Source organism: Myotis nattereri (genome assembly GCF_964212035.1).
Source record: "Myotis nattereri genome assembly, chromosome: 5".
Taxonomy (NCBI): Eukaryota; Metazoa; Chordata; class Mammalia; order Chiroptera; family Vespertilionidae; genus Myotis; species Myotis nattereri.
Genome location: NC_138080.1, coordinates 36,453,560 through 36,468,332, shown reverse-complemented (window position 1 = coordinate 36,468,332; position 14,773 = coordinate 36,453,560). Strand labels below are relative to the sequence as shown.

Below are 14,773 nucleotides of genomic sequence, written 5' to 3'. Positions count from 1 at the left end.
GCAGCCAGCAAAGGCTTAATAAAAAAGCCTGTTTTTTGTGTTGATTCTACTTAATTAAACTGTTTTACCTTTTAATGTATTAAGAGATTCTGGGTATAGTAAAGTTTGTTGCAAGGGGCTCAATACTAGAAATTGTATTCCCAAGCTGTAGGAATTAGAAATGAAACAATTGGACATTGGGCTTCCCATATTAAGTTAACAGGAAGATTGTATGATTGGAGGGAAGGGGATGGATGGGTGAAACTTGTGGGGCTTTGGTATGATTTTAGAATTCAAGAGAAGTTTTTTTTATCACATGTCTATTTGGCAAGGGTGTAACTTGAGTTAATTCTGCTGTATAGTCATTGAGAAATCTAGACTATTCTTCTACAGACATTTTTTTTTAAATTGTGGTAAAATACACATAACATACAACTTACCATCTTAACCATTTTTAAGTGTGCAGTTCAGTGACATTAAGTATGGACGCATTGTTGTGCTACCATTATCACCATCCACCCACAGAACTCTTCATCTTATAAAACTGAAACTCTATTCCCATTAAATACTGACTCCCCAGTCCTTCCTCCCTCCAGCACTTGGCGACTACCATTCTACTTTCTGTCTCTGAATTTAACTACTCTAGGTATCTTATGTAAGTGGAATCATAGTATGTGTCCTTTTGTGTCTGGATTATTTCACTTAACATAATGTCCTCAAGGTTCCTCCATGCTGTAGTGTCCAATGTTGTACCTTCCGTTTAAGGCTGAATAATGTTCCATGCTGTGTATATACCCCATTCTGTTTGTCTATTCATTCATCGATGGACTCTTGGGTTGCACCTCTTCTCACCTCTTGGCTCTTGTGGAGGTGTAAATGTTTAGACTTTAGTTCAGCAAACATTTATTGAGCTATGTGCTGGATATGAAGTTAATAGACTTGAGGATATGCAGATATATACGACATAATCCCTGCTTGGGAAGTAGCAGACAGGATATGCTAGTAATTGGTAAAATTGTAGCATGAATCTAACAGTGAGAAGATTTATTGTAATGCTATATATGGGAGTGAGCCCAAAAACATCAAGGGAGGTATTCTGTATTTTGCTAATCAGATTGGACTTCTTGTTGGAATCTATAACTTGGACAGTTTTCCTTGTCCATGGTTTAACTATTAGAACTATCCAATGTGTGGTCCTAACATAAAAGATGATAATTTGTTAGCCAAAAGAAAATGTTTTGTGAAAACACTTACTGGACTGATATTAGGAAATGCAGGATCTATGCAGCAGTAAAATTCAAGGACATTAGAGCCCTTACTAATTATAAACAAAAGCATCTTTATATTCAGGATCACAGCCGAAATCAAGGGAAATATAAGTTTGTATTTTCTAACCTATCTGCCTAATTTTTCTCAATGTACTTCTGAGATTTATCCCTCATGTATTATCAAAGTGCAGTCGGTGAAATGTTTAAAGTGACCCAAGAAACTCTATTATTTGTCAGGAAGGTAGAAAGTGCATGACAGATGCCAAGCAGTAGTGCCTTGTCCTTGGGCAGCCCCATCCACAGGTTCACCTTTGCAGGTTGATTCTTTTTATTTTTGCCTTGGACGTAGAAGTCTCTTGAATCATTGGCTGCAGGGGAGTTACCAATCTGTAGATTGAGTTCCACTTCGAGACCACTAGAGGGTGCTGGTAGCCCTGTGACAGGGACTGGGCTTTGGTGGCCTGCTTCCTATCTAGCTCAGTACAGTCCAAACCAGGCCTTGTACCGCCAGTCCCCGTACTGAAAAGCCTTAGGAATAGTCCTTTAAGGAAAAACCTGTTCAAGGAGTGGACCTGGAGAGCTAATAAATTGTTTTCCTGCCATGTCATCTTTCATAAATACAGTATCTTTATTTAAGTGAATTTTTGGTCAGAGTAAAGCCAAAATTACTGTATTAGAGCTAAAAAGCAGATGACACAGTATAACCCAATAACATTTTTTTCTATAATAATATTTTTACTTCCTTAAGATTACTTACCAAATTCATACAATTTGCCTTTCAATTAAACAGAAATTCCATACTGCCCTCTTCATAGAATCTTGCAAACAGCCTGGAAATAACCCTTACCTCCTTGTGGGACAGAAAAATCAGTATATCTTTAAAATTTCATTTAAAAAAAAGTTATCTTAGTTCTCTCTACCAGACTCAACTTAGCTTTTTTGTAGACTTAATTTCATGGTTTTAGGAAATGTTTGTTACTTCCATCAGATATTTTGTTCCTTATGGTTTTAAACTGGGATGCTGATAACCTGCCATCCACAAAGGTGTGGTTTAGGACAGGGATCTTCAAATTATTTTGCTCACATATCCTCTAAGGCAGCGGTTCTCAACCTGTGGGTCGCGACCCTTTTGGGGGTCGAACGAATAGTTCCTGACATTTTTCAGAGTTTGATGTTGGTGTTGAATAGTTCCTGACATTTTTCAAACCATCGGAAAACACATATATAATTACATACTGTTTTTGTGATTAATCACTATGCTTTAATTATGTTCAATTTGTAACAATGAAAATACATCCTGCATATCAGATATTTACATTACAATTCATAACAGTAGCAAAATTACAGTTATGAAGTAGCAACGAAAATAGTTTTATGGTTGGGGGTCAACATAACATGAGGAACTGTATTAAAGGGTCGCGGCATTAGGAAGGTTGAGAACCACTTCTCTAAGGGAATTTTGAAAAGCTGTATACCCTAGCTCATCTTTATATCAACATCTATGTTTTTAATCATACCTTCAAATTGTTGCAAATTGTAATTTCTGTCTTATTGGGAAATATAGGCATTTAAAAAAACACCCATTACATTAGTCCCTAATGTATTCAGTAGATAAATACCAGAGCAATTTGATACCCGTTGTCTTCTATTTAGAAATATATAGACAAGTCCTTAATAGTCAGAAATATTATATTTCATAGTTCCTTTTCCTCTGAAATAATATTTTGATTGTGTATACCCCATAGTATTTTATGTTAATATGTTTTTGCTTGAACTTTTAAAAATTCTTCATCCTATCATTTTCTGCCACAGTCATTCACCCATTGGAGGAATTTTGGGTTATATCCAGTGTTTTACTATTATGAATAAGGCTATTATGTACTTTGGTATATAGATTTTTATGTGAACACAAATTTTCATTTCCTCAAAGGCTGTATACATCTGGAAAATAGCCTTGCTTGATTCATAGTATACAGTTCAAGAAGAATTTCTAATCATTTGGTTAGAGTTCAATAATAAGGGGCAGGGTTTCCAAAGATTTTATTTAAATAAGACCATGTCACTGTAAGAGAATAAATGAGAATGGATTACAGCGAGTTTAATGTAATGCTTTTTTTTTCTCTTAAGACTCTTCAGACAAGGAAAAGAAATCTTTCAGCCTTGAGGAAAAGTCCAAAGTCTCCAAAAACCGTGTTCATTATAAGAAATTCACAAAAGGTAAAATTAAGCGTTTATTTATTTGTTATTGATACCTCTGTGTTCCCACTCGGTTTCTTAAAGCAGTTTTAGCTCTTCGCCAGCATTACGTCTTGTTTTACGTTCAAAATGGGGAATTATGGATAGCTTGACTGGGTGGATCTAAAGCAGTGCTCAAGTTTCAGTATTTATTGTTAGTCTACTGGGGATCTGGTTAGAGTGCATCAGATTCATTAGCTCTGAGGTGGGGCAAAGCTGGAAGTCAACTTGCTATTTAGAGGCAAAAAGGGACTTTAAATGGCTAGGTCAGGAAGTAATTCTAATTAATTGCTCAACATTTTTAGTTACATTTTCTTGTTTTTCAGAGTTTGATGTTGGTGTTGAATAGTTCCTGACATTTTTCAATTTAGAGAATTATGCTCTGTAATAAGAACTCCAGTATGAGAAGTCTCACTTCCCAGTTGATCTTTATATTATTCCACACCTTTTCTTCATTTCATGGAGTGTTAACTTAGGCACTCCTTTTCATTGCGAAGATAGTGTTAGAAAACATGTTTGAGAACTGGGTGGTAAATCCTACCTTCCTCCATCACACCTCCCCACTCCCCAATACTTGTAGTCAATTGTGCATGCAGTTGTCCTCTTTAACCACTAGGTAGCGGTCTTGTATTGTAAGAAAAAATTTTAGTAGAACTCATCAACTCCCCAAATGTTTTCCCAGAAAACAGTGTTCTGTATTAAGTGCACTTTCTAGGGACAGAAGCCTATTTATTGCATAATATACTTAAAGTATTAAATATAATGATAATTTATGTTGTAATATCCAGTCACAATTTGATGGTTCTTTTATGGGAGATTGGATATACACACCCATCTCTTTGCTTTAGTCTTGTTGACATGATTGGGAATTCCCTAACCCCTAGAACCTGCCTGAATAGCAGTGGGAGCTGAAATTCCCACCACTTTAAACTATTAATGGTGGTTCTCACTGGGGCACAGGACCCCAAAAGGTAGGAATGAGTTTGCTGTAAATGAGAGCCCACGGCAGAGCTGAATGGAGTGGGGAGCTGACTAGCGTCAGGAATGTGTGCGAGGAGACGCTGGTGCTTACTTCTGGCCCGTCCCAGTGGGTGTGGTTTGTATGGCTCTTCCTGTCATCCCTCTTTCTCTCAGGCTAGAACCTCTGTTGTTTTTCTCTGTGGCTTCGGATCAGGGTTGCTTTCCACCCCGACCTGCTGCAGGACAGAAGACAGGCCTTGCTGGCCCTTCAGTCCTTTTGAGGAGAGGCTGAAGGTCAGTTCATGCCCCTGTCCAAGCCCTTAAAAGTCCCTCCTTTTCTCATTAGACCCTATAGAAAAAAAAGAGGCAAAGCAGAAGTGTACTGAGCAAATTTGTGACATTAAAAGTGTGCCTGTGTCTTTTGGACAGTATGGCATCCTTTTAAGCTTTCACTTTTGCAAATAAAATCTTCTGATTTTCTTTTTGTTCCCGACTACATGCGTGAGTTCATCTGAAGCATTTGCTGAAGCCAGGATAAACCTCATTAATCTACTTTAATCTAATGGGTGCTGGGAGTATCTGCTTTCTATTTCTCTATTTCTAGTTAAGCCACTCCCATGCCAGGTGACCCTGTCAACTTGCTTGGTGTGTTGTGCCTTCATTCTTTCTCTTTTAAGATGAGGTACGCCTACTTATTAGCCTCCTTGGGGAGGCGGGGACATTGGTATGCAGGGAAGAGAGTTCCAGGTATATTGTGAGAAAGTAGAGGAGACAGAGTGAGAAAACAGAAATGCAGATTGGGAATAAGTAGAAAGATGGGAGAAGGAGGCAGAAATCCAAGTAGTGAAGAAGACAACTATTTACCATCCATCTTAACAATATGCAGGGAAAGGTTATTTTAAAGTTCTTTATTTGCATAAAATAAATTTGTTCTTGTAGAGCCACTATTGTCACCGGATATGAATGATCAACTCTGTTTCCTCTAAGGTAGGCTGTCGTAGGTGCAGGAAAGCTGGTGCTGGCTGTCACTCTCTCAGATAAATCCCTTAACCACCTTCCTTCTTTCAGACTCAGTTTCCTCTTTTGTAAAGTGAGGAAAGATTTTTAAGACATTATTGAGTTCTAAAATAGGTTCTGTTTTATGACTTATTAGTAATGACCCCATTGTATGGAACTTTTGATTGTTCAGCATTATGGATAATAAGGAAATTAGCCTGTGGGTATGCTCATAATGAAAGTAATTCACTTATTGGATGAGGATGATTCATATTGTAACTTTGTCTGTGGTCCAGGAAATTAAAACACGGGAAGGTGGCATTTTATGTAGCTTAGTGTGACGAGTGAAGATAAAGATTTTATTTTAGTGAGATTACAGTAGCAAATAGCATTGTAAAATTTGCTGTTGCATCAGTATTGGCTACCATTTTAGTTCTGATACATTATTTCTTTCTCTAGTCCCAAGTTTATAATTTTAATTTGAAATAATTTATTAAATAATTTTAAAAGCTAATTTCATCTATATTTGTTTAAAAGCCTAACTTCAGCATGGTTTCTTTTAATTTGAAAATTGTTTGACAATGCCATATTTGCAGAGAGGAAAAAATAGGGAAAATATCAATTTCTACAAAACCATTTTCTATGTACAGTGAGCAGTTGTTGAGAGCATTGCTGTATCGTCCCCCCCCCCCTCCACCCCCCGTTGTGCAGTGGATGGATAAAAAGTTGCTTATTAAACTATAGTGTATAACTTCATCATGGTAATTTACTCAAGAGTTCTTATTTCTGTGACTATCTGTAGTATTTGTAGTGTTTTGCTTCTTAAATAAGGAAACAGCATGTATAACACAGGTTCTGGGAGTTGTCTTGCTAGTCTGGAAACACAGACTGGGGTATATCTAGCATGGTTAACTCCTCCCCTCCTACAGTCGGACTCTGCCAGTAAAGGGCCTTAAGTTTCCTCTTCTGATTTTTTTTTACATTTATATAGAAAGTAGCACCATCTCAAAAAATTCTGACTCTTATTATCATTTCACCTTCTACTCTGATTCTTTCCCATTTCCTGGTTTCTGACATTATCCTTGCAGGGAAATTGTCATAATCTCTGCCTAGGCTTGTCAGTCTCAGGTGTTTTCATTTAAAAAACAAACAAACAAAATATAATATTGTTTGTTTTATCCTTCTTGATTGGGGATTGCATATGAATTTTCTAAGCAAGTGAAGCTACCTACATGCCCTTTAATTTTTTATTATAATCAACCTATTTCTCAAACCTGCATTCTTTACCTTTGCCCCTGTACTCTGAGTAGAAAACTCGGGTTTTTTGCACCCCAATTATAATACAATTTTCTCTTTAAACTTGTTGGGTTCTATGTCACTTTTTCCCTTAAACTAAAAGGCTCCAAATCTCTGTGATTCTTAAGTTCTTATGTTTTGTTTTGTTTTTGTTTTCATAGTGTCCTTTGCTTCCTGTGTGAACTTCTTGATGTTGTACATGTGTCTGCCAATAGCAGTAACATTCCTCCCTTCCAATTTTTTACTCTGATAGATTGAAAACCTGGTACTCATGATTGTTAGGAAAACAGCTAAAATGATCATAAAGTGCTTTTTCATCTGCTCATCCTTTCATGGACCTTTGTTACATCATCTTAACCACTGGAAGCACTGTTTCCTGGTTTTTGAAATGTTATGGCCAATTGAAGATTGAGATATGCATGAACCATATCCAGACAGATAACGTATTTCCTAGTCTGCTCAATTTCTCTAAGATCTAAGCTTATCGGCAGTATTTCCTGTGATTTGACTGTCATTCAGAACTGAGACCAATAAGCTTTTAAACTCTTTTTTTTAATATGAATATTTTGTTCGGCTGGTGTAGTGCAATGGTTGAGCTTGAGCCTATGATCCAGGAGGTCACAGTTCAATTCCCGGTCAAAGCACATGCCCGGGTTACAGGCTCGATTCCCGGTGTGGGGTGTGCAGGAAGTGGCCAATCAGTGATTCTCATCATAGGTGTTTCTAACTCTCACTCACTCTCCTTTCCTTTCTGAAATCAATAAAAATATGTATATTTTATTTAAATGTGGCCATAAATTTATAGCATTTATAAACTATTCAATCAGGACTATTAACTAATAACTATTTCAGTATTGCTTCCATCTTCCATTTTTATCTACCTTAAAGTTCCTTTCCCTTGGTCTCTGACTCTTAATTCTTCTCTGTGTTTTGTTTTCCAGATCAAGTCCCAAGCAAAGCCTGTAACAATCCTGGTTTCTACATTTACTTAAGTGAACTTTGCTAAAGGATAAAAATGTCTGATACAAGAACCAATCACCAACACTGTAGAAATGCTTGCACCTTCATTGGTACAGCTCACTGTCTCTACCAGCCTGGCAGTTTTCCCTTCAATTTTGAGATTTGCTTTTCATCTCTGTGGGGCCATACTTTGTCATCCTGTTTTAAAATTGTAATCTTGCATGTACCCTCTCTTCCTGAATCCTTCCAGCATACCTTTTAGTTGCATTGCTGTAAAAGAGATCTTTATTTGCATTTCTTTTGGAGTATCTGTTCCATTTCAGAAGATAGTTTACAATAGTTGACCAATACATATTTTGAACTAAGTACAACTTTTTTTCCTTAAATTGGAAACTGCCACCCTTAATGTGGTCTGCTATGCTTCTGACAAAGATAAGAATAGATCTCTAGACCTGCTGAGGGTTTGTCCACCTCTCACCTCCACGACCCATTTTATTCCCCTCTCTTCTGGTTTATTTTCTGAGTTCCTATCTGGATGTGCTTCATTTTGTTCTAAAGTTGGTTTCCTTTGGGGTGTTTTGTCTGGGTTCTACTACGTAATCTCTTAGAAGCAGGAAGCCTTCCTTTCTAGCTCAGCAGGAAAGGAGAGCAGCGTAGGGCCGCAGAGGAGCATGTTCTTCCGGATGGGAACAGGGCGTACTGACTGGACCGTTGAAATTGCTGCCTGCCTATGAAACTGGTTTTGGCACCTGGCTTTGCATTAATCGAAGGGTGTTTTGTTTTTTTAATTTCATGGAGTCACTGAGCAATATCATATTTGAATGCCCCAGTGGTAGTCAGTGAACTAGAACCTTCTGGGTCATGACATTACTTTGCCAAGTCAATTTTGCTACAAGAAACCAAGAAGTGAGTCTGACAGTGGAACTCGGGCTTCCAACTCAAAATGAAAATTCCTGTGTCTAACCCAGAGCCTACTCCCCCAGAACTTTAAGACTTACATGTAGCAGTTACATTTTAAACGGCATTTACCTGAAGTTGACAAATGGGAATGGATTTGGTCAACTGCTCACAGAGTATTTTTGGTAGAAGTGAAAATTCCAAAAAATGAATTTTAAATTACTTGGTTTGTGGTTTGAAATTAAGTTAGAGTTTAGCGTTTTTAATAAGAATTATGGGTCGAAAACTAAGATGGCGGCATAGATAAACACCGGGAAATAGTCGCCTCCCACAACAATTGAAAATTAGCCCAAAGGACGGAGCAAACATCGTCCAAAACAACAGGAAGGCTGGCTGAGTGTAATTTCTACAACTAGAAGAAAAGAAAAGCACGCTGAGAGCCAGAGGAGCTGCGGAGGCTGAGTGCAGAGGTACGCGGCGGCTCGCGCGCGCGGAAAGGGGGTGGCACCTGAGGACGCGGCTGTCTTTTTGAATCACAAGCTCCCGACTGCTCTGATCTCCGGTTCCGGGAAGTCTCTGGGGACCCAGGACTCATACAGGGAGAGGCTGCTCTCTCAGGCGGCAGCGGGCGAACTTGGGGGGCCGCTTTCCCTCAGAGGTGCTTGCAGCCGTTACCGGGACACTGAGACGCGCGACTCCGGGCGCGGAGAATCAGCCATAGCTTCTTTCTCCGGCCTTTTGCCTCCCTGAGACCCCGCCCCACCCGGGCTGCGGCAGAGGCTTTTGCATGTGAATGCCCCAGAACTTTGCAACCTGATAATTACCTAACTGCAGCCGGGCCAGCCAGACCCGGAACTTCCAAGAGAAGGCCCAAGGCCCCGCAGCGGCTTGCATTGCTTCACAGCTGAGCCTCTTTGTAGTTCCTGCTGTGTGGCCTCAGGCAGGGGCTGAATTAGCACCTCCTTAGATCCAGGAGCCACTGTACCCAGTGGTCAGAGGGGGTCCATTCTCCCACTTCAGACACAGCTGCTTCCCACAGCCAATTGGCCTGGAGGTCAATTCCTCCCAGTGATCCTACAACAACCAAGGCACCAAGAGTGCACCAAGAGTGTCCACCCCAGGTAACTGGGGAGGCTGAGCCACTGGGCCCTACAGGACACCCAGCGCGCAGGCCACTCTATCAACACAGGGAAGCAGCCAAAATGCGGAGACAAAGAAACAGGTCACAATTGGCAGAAACGGAGGAGGCCAGACGACTGGATATAGAGTTCAAGGCCACGTTTATAAGGTTTGTCAAGAATTTTATGGAAACCGCCGATAAATTTAATAAATCCCTCAAGGAGTATGGTGAGACCATGGAGGTCATGAAAAAGGACCAATTAGAAATTATGCATACACTGACTGAAATAAAGAATACTTTACAGAGATCCAACAGCAGACAAGAGGATCCCAAGAATCAAGTCAAAGATTTGAAATGCAAAGAAACAAAAAATACCCAACCGAAAAAGAAAAAAGAAAAGAGATTCAAAAAATATGAAGATAGTGTAAGGAACCTCTGGGACAACTTCAAGCGTACCAACATCAGAATTATAGGGGTACCAGAAGGAGAGAGAGGGCAAGATATTGAAAACCTTTTTGAAGAAATAATGACAGAAAACTTCCCCCACCTGGTGAAAGAAATGGACTTACAAGTCCAGGAAGCGCAGAGAACCCCAAACAAAAGGAATCCAAAGAGGACCACACCAAGACACATCATAATTAAAATGCCAAGAGCAAAGGATAAAGAGAGAATCTTAAAAGCAGCAAGAGAAAGACAGTCAGTTACCTACAAGGGAGTACCCATTCGACTGTCAGCTGATTTCTCAACAGAAACCATGCAGGCCAGAAGAGAGTGGCAAGAAATATTCAAAGAGATGAATAGCAAGAACCTGCAACCAAGATTACTTTATCCAGCAAAGCTATCATTCAGAATGGAAGGTCAGATAAAGAGCTTCACGGATAAGAAAAAGCTAAAGGAGTTCATCACCACCAAACCAGCATTATATGAAATGCTGAAAGGTATTCTTTAAGAAGAGGAAAAAGAAAAAAGGAACTCTTACCATTTGCCACAGCATGGATGGAACTGGAGAGTGGATAAATACCACAAGATCTCACTTATTTGTGGAATATAATGAACAACATAAACTGATGAATAAGGACTGATCCAGAGACGGAGAGGCATTGATTGGACTGTCGGGCCTTGGAGGGAAGGTAGGGGAGGGTGGGGGCAAGGGGGAAAGATCAACCAAAGGACTTATATGTAAGCATGTAGGCCTAACCAATGGACATGGACAACGGGGGGGTGAGGGGGTGAGCGGGGAGAGGGGGGATAGAGGGTACACATATGTAATATCTTAATCAATAAAAAATATTAAAAAAAAAAAAAAAAAAAAAAAAAAAAAAAAAAAAAAAAAAAAAAAGAATTATGGGTCTTTTGGCCACTGCTTTTGTGAGAAGCCATTTCATCTCCTGCTTTTATTGTGTATCCTATTATTTAAAGCTAATATAGCAACCTCTTTCACCCTCATCCAATATTTTTTGTTTGCATTTATTCTTTTAAAATTTTTAGTTATTCAGTAACTGTTGAGCTCCTGTATGTCAAATGCAGTGTGTTCTCATTCATAGGTGCATGTACGGCTTTGAAGTTCTGTATTCAGCAGCATTTGCTAGTCTGCATTTCATGGTCCTACATAAGTAGCTCGTGTCTCCTTGAATTCAGTAAGATCTACTTTATAGCTGGGGGATCCAGAGACACAGAAACAGCATCTTGAAGGCGTGCCAGCAGTGCAGCGGCTTTAGAATTTAGTTCTCCTCTCAGTCTCCGCGCTCTTAGTTGTTTCCACCATTAAGAGAATGTCAGCAGTCCTGGTTCTCAAACATTTATTTGATTTTTAAGTTATTTTAAAGTTTAATGTTATTAGTTAATTAAAGAATTGTCGTCTGCGCAGGGGAGACAGAAGTCAGTAGTTTACAGAATTGTTTCTTTTTCAAAACTCATTTTGCTTTCAGGAGTTCACAGCTCATGTTTGTGCTCTGTGTGTTAGAAAGATTGCTGTGACTCAAAGGCACCGTGTTGTTTTTCCAGGGAAGGACCTATCATCTCGGAGCAGAACAGATCTGGACTGTGTTTTTGGGAAAAGACAGAGTAAGAAGACTCCCGAGGTATTAAGCTACCATATAGCTGATATGTTCTATTTCCACAGTTTGATTTTCAACTGTGTATAGAACTGTTTCTTATGATTGTAGTTTTCAGACAAAGTTACCAAAAAAAAAAAAAGCCTTTTAGAGGCTTCTAACAAAGGCTAAATGTGAGCCTCCTTAACAGTTGGTAGACAATATGTTTTATAAGGAATCTCTAAAAGGGATGTGTGTTATTTGGGTTTTATTGTTGCTGTATGAGAACTAGACTAAACTCGGGGATGAATCCTATGGCTGGTTTATTCAAGGGGAAAGTGTATCTCTCCCGTCTGCAGGAGAGAGGGAGGTCGCATGCAGCGATTGTGTGTGCTTTGCTCAGACGGCATCTCTCTATTTGGAATATGGCCTGGGGAGGAAGAACATCACATGTGAACTGCAGTTCTGGTCTGTTCCATTTTAAAACATTTGGAAACGGTGTTGGATCAGCATTGAGTCTGGAAGGGATTTAAAAGCAGTATTTTTTCTGCTGCATAATACTGTTTGTTTCAGAACTAGAAGATAAGAGTAGAGTGACTCAACTATGCCTTAAGCAGGATGAATCTATAACTCATAATCCTAACTATTAAATCGGGCTGTGCAATATAGCACAACATTTTTGGGGGACCATTTTCAGCTGTAAGAAACAGCCCTGGATGTAGTTGGGATGTCAATATTAGAATTCTTAAAATATGGGTTTTTAGAGATAATGGGATCAAAATATTTAAAATTGATGTTGTCTACGAAAATCTGGAATATATGACCTAGGCTGCACAGCTTGCCGAGGGGTGGTGCCTGTAGGGCAGCTGAGTCATGCCAAAGGCAGGTGGGTCATTAGGGAGGAGGTGTGCTGATATCAGGTCATGCTGGATGCTTCATTCTCAAGAGGCTGCTGGAAAGAGCCGAGGTCATCAGACAACCTGCTTCTGGTCACACCTCTTGATTAGTGTGTGACCTGGATTAGGCCCTCTGCCTGTTCACTAAAGACTTCGCATCTGCCTTACCTCAGTCTTGAATCCCTCCTTGACCATTGACCTCTTGAATCCCTCCTTTGACCATTGTCAGTAATTCAGGATGACCAAGGACACTCACCTCTGCTCCGCCCTAACAGCCCCCTCCATGGCCACATCCTGCACCTTTGCTTCAGCCCCACGTCCCACCCTGGAGCCCCGATGCTAACCTTTCTGTTCCCACTCTCAGACTAGCATTCCTGCTGCACAGGCTCTTCCACATCCTGTGTTCTCGGATCTCTTGATCCTCCCTTTTCTCCCTGCTGCCAACCCCTACTACCCCAACCCTCCTCTTCTCCAGCTCACTTTTTGCAATTTTACAGTTGAACAGGTCAGGGAAGGAGATATTACCTGTGGGCTTTGGGTAGAATGTGGAAAGAATTTATTTGATAAGCACAGGAAAGGTTTTCGTTACAGAGATTAGAGGCTTCTAATCCTCGGCAGACATCTACTGGAGGACTTACTGGTGCCATGAGGTCCTCAGCAGTTTGGTGTTACTTGACTTTTTGGTGGTGTGGTCATTTGTGATCATGTTAAAGTGAGCCTGTGTTTGAGAAGCATCAGAAATAATTGTCCACGAATAACCCAGGGAAAATCTGTTTGGGTGCAGTTAGTGTAGAAAAGACACTGTGTTTTGTGCAAGATTTACATCCATTACATCTCAGTCTTCATTCCAGTTTGCTGTTTTCTTCCGAGAACTCCTTCTGCGATCCTAATTGTCTGGCAGGGTGGGCTTATGCCCAGCTTAGCTCTTGCTCTGTAGCCGTGGTTCTCAGCAACACTTGCACTCGAATCACCTAAGGAGCTTTTTTAAAAAAATGCTAATGCCAGGGTTCCACCCCAGGCCAGTCAAATCCAAATCTTGGGTTAGGGTCCATGCATAAGTATTAAAAAAAGAAGAAAACAAAATTTAATGAAAAAGCCTACCCAGATGATCGAGATGATTATTCTAATGTGTAATAAGGAGTAAGGCCTGAGAACCACTAGTCGAAGCCATGATGTGTAACTATACAGAGTGGGCAAAAGTAGTTTTACAGCTGTTCATAGGAAAAATAATATATTAATTAGTAAATAATAATACAAGAATAAACGGTTTCGCATACTCACAGCTGTAAACCTACTTTTGCCCCACCATGTATTTGTGGACTTCTAGCGTTAGGGTCACGAGTGTTGCCTAGGACAGGGCTTCTCAAATCTTAATGTGTACATAAATCATCTGGGGAGTTTGTTAACCTGCAAATTCTGGTTCGTGAGGGTGGGTGGGACCCAAGATTCCGCTTCTCTGCGAGCTCCCAGGTGGTGGTGATGGTGGTGGTGGTGGTGCTGGTGATGGTTGGGGCACCTCCCTGAGTAGGCGGGGCCGCTGCAGTATTTTACATTTGACTATGTATAGGTAAGATAAAGTGTCTTTAAGTCTAGTTTCATTTTCAAACAACAAATTGAAAGTCAGAGTTTCTTTTAAATTTTACATATACCGAGATTTTCATATATGGACTTTGCTTTTACTGAGGCACACCCGAATAAACTGTTGCTAAGAAACCTTACCTGTTAGTTACAACAGCCCTTATAGCCAAAGGCGGAAGGTCTTTGATCAGATCTGTTGGAAAATACAACCTCTTTTGGCTCCTGTTCGCAGTTGGGAAGAATATTGCTTTGTTTTTACTCCTTTGACCCCCATAGCAACATTGGCCGGAATTGTATTTGGCATTGCCAAGGCAAAGGCGCTGCTGCAGGCCACATACCTGAAGAATCTCTGAGACCAGGGCAGCTTGAAGGTTAAAGCACTAAGGCCTCTCTGGTGCTCTGGAGAAGGTGCTGACATTGACGCGGTCCTTGCACCTAGATTTAAAGAATCTTGGACATTGACCATGTCTCGCTTGGGGCAACATGTATCTCTCACAATAACCCATTCTTACTAATTTCTACACCCCCTGACTGTTACAATAACAGAATTACAAG

At 40.1% G+C, this 14,773-nt stretch overlaps 1 protein-coding gene across 2 annotated transcripts in view; it reads left to right on the top strand.

Moving 5' to 3' along the window:
• PINX1 (PIN2 (TERF1) interacting telomerase inhibitor 1) overlaps positions 1 to 14,773 on the top strand; it is a 76,211-nt gene that overhangs the window by 6,482 nt on the left and 54,956 nt on the right. For both annotated transcript variants that reach the window (XM_081092894.1, XM_081092893.1), the window contains 2 exons: positions 3,375 to 3,464; positions 11,716 to 11,792. In XM_081092894.1, the coding sequence (XP_080949020.1) occupies positions 3,375 to 3,464; positions 11,716 to 11,792 (167 nt within the window). The remainder of the gene's footprint in view (positions 1 to 3,374; positions 3,465 to 11,715; positions 11,793 to 14,773) is intronic.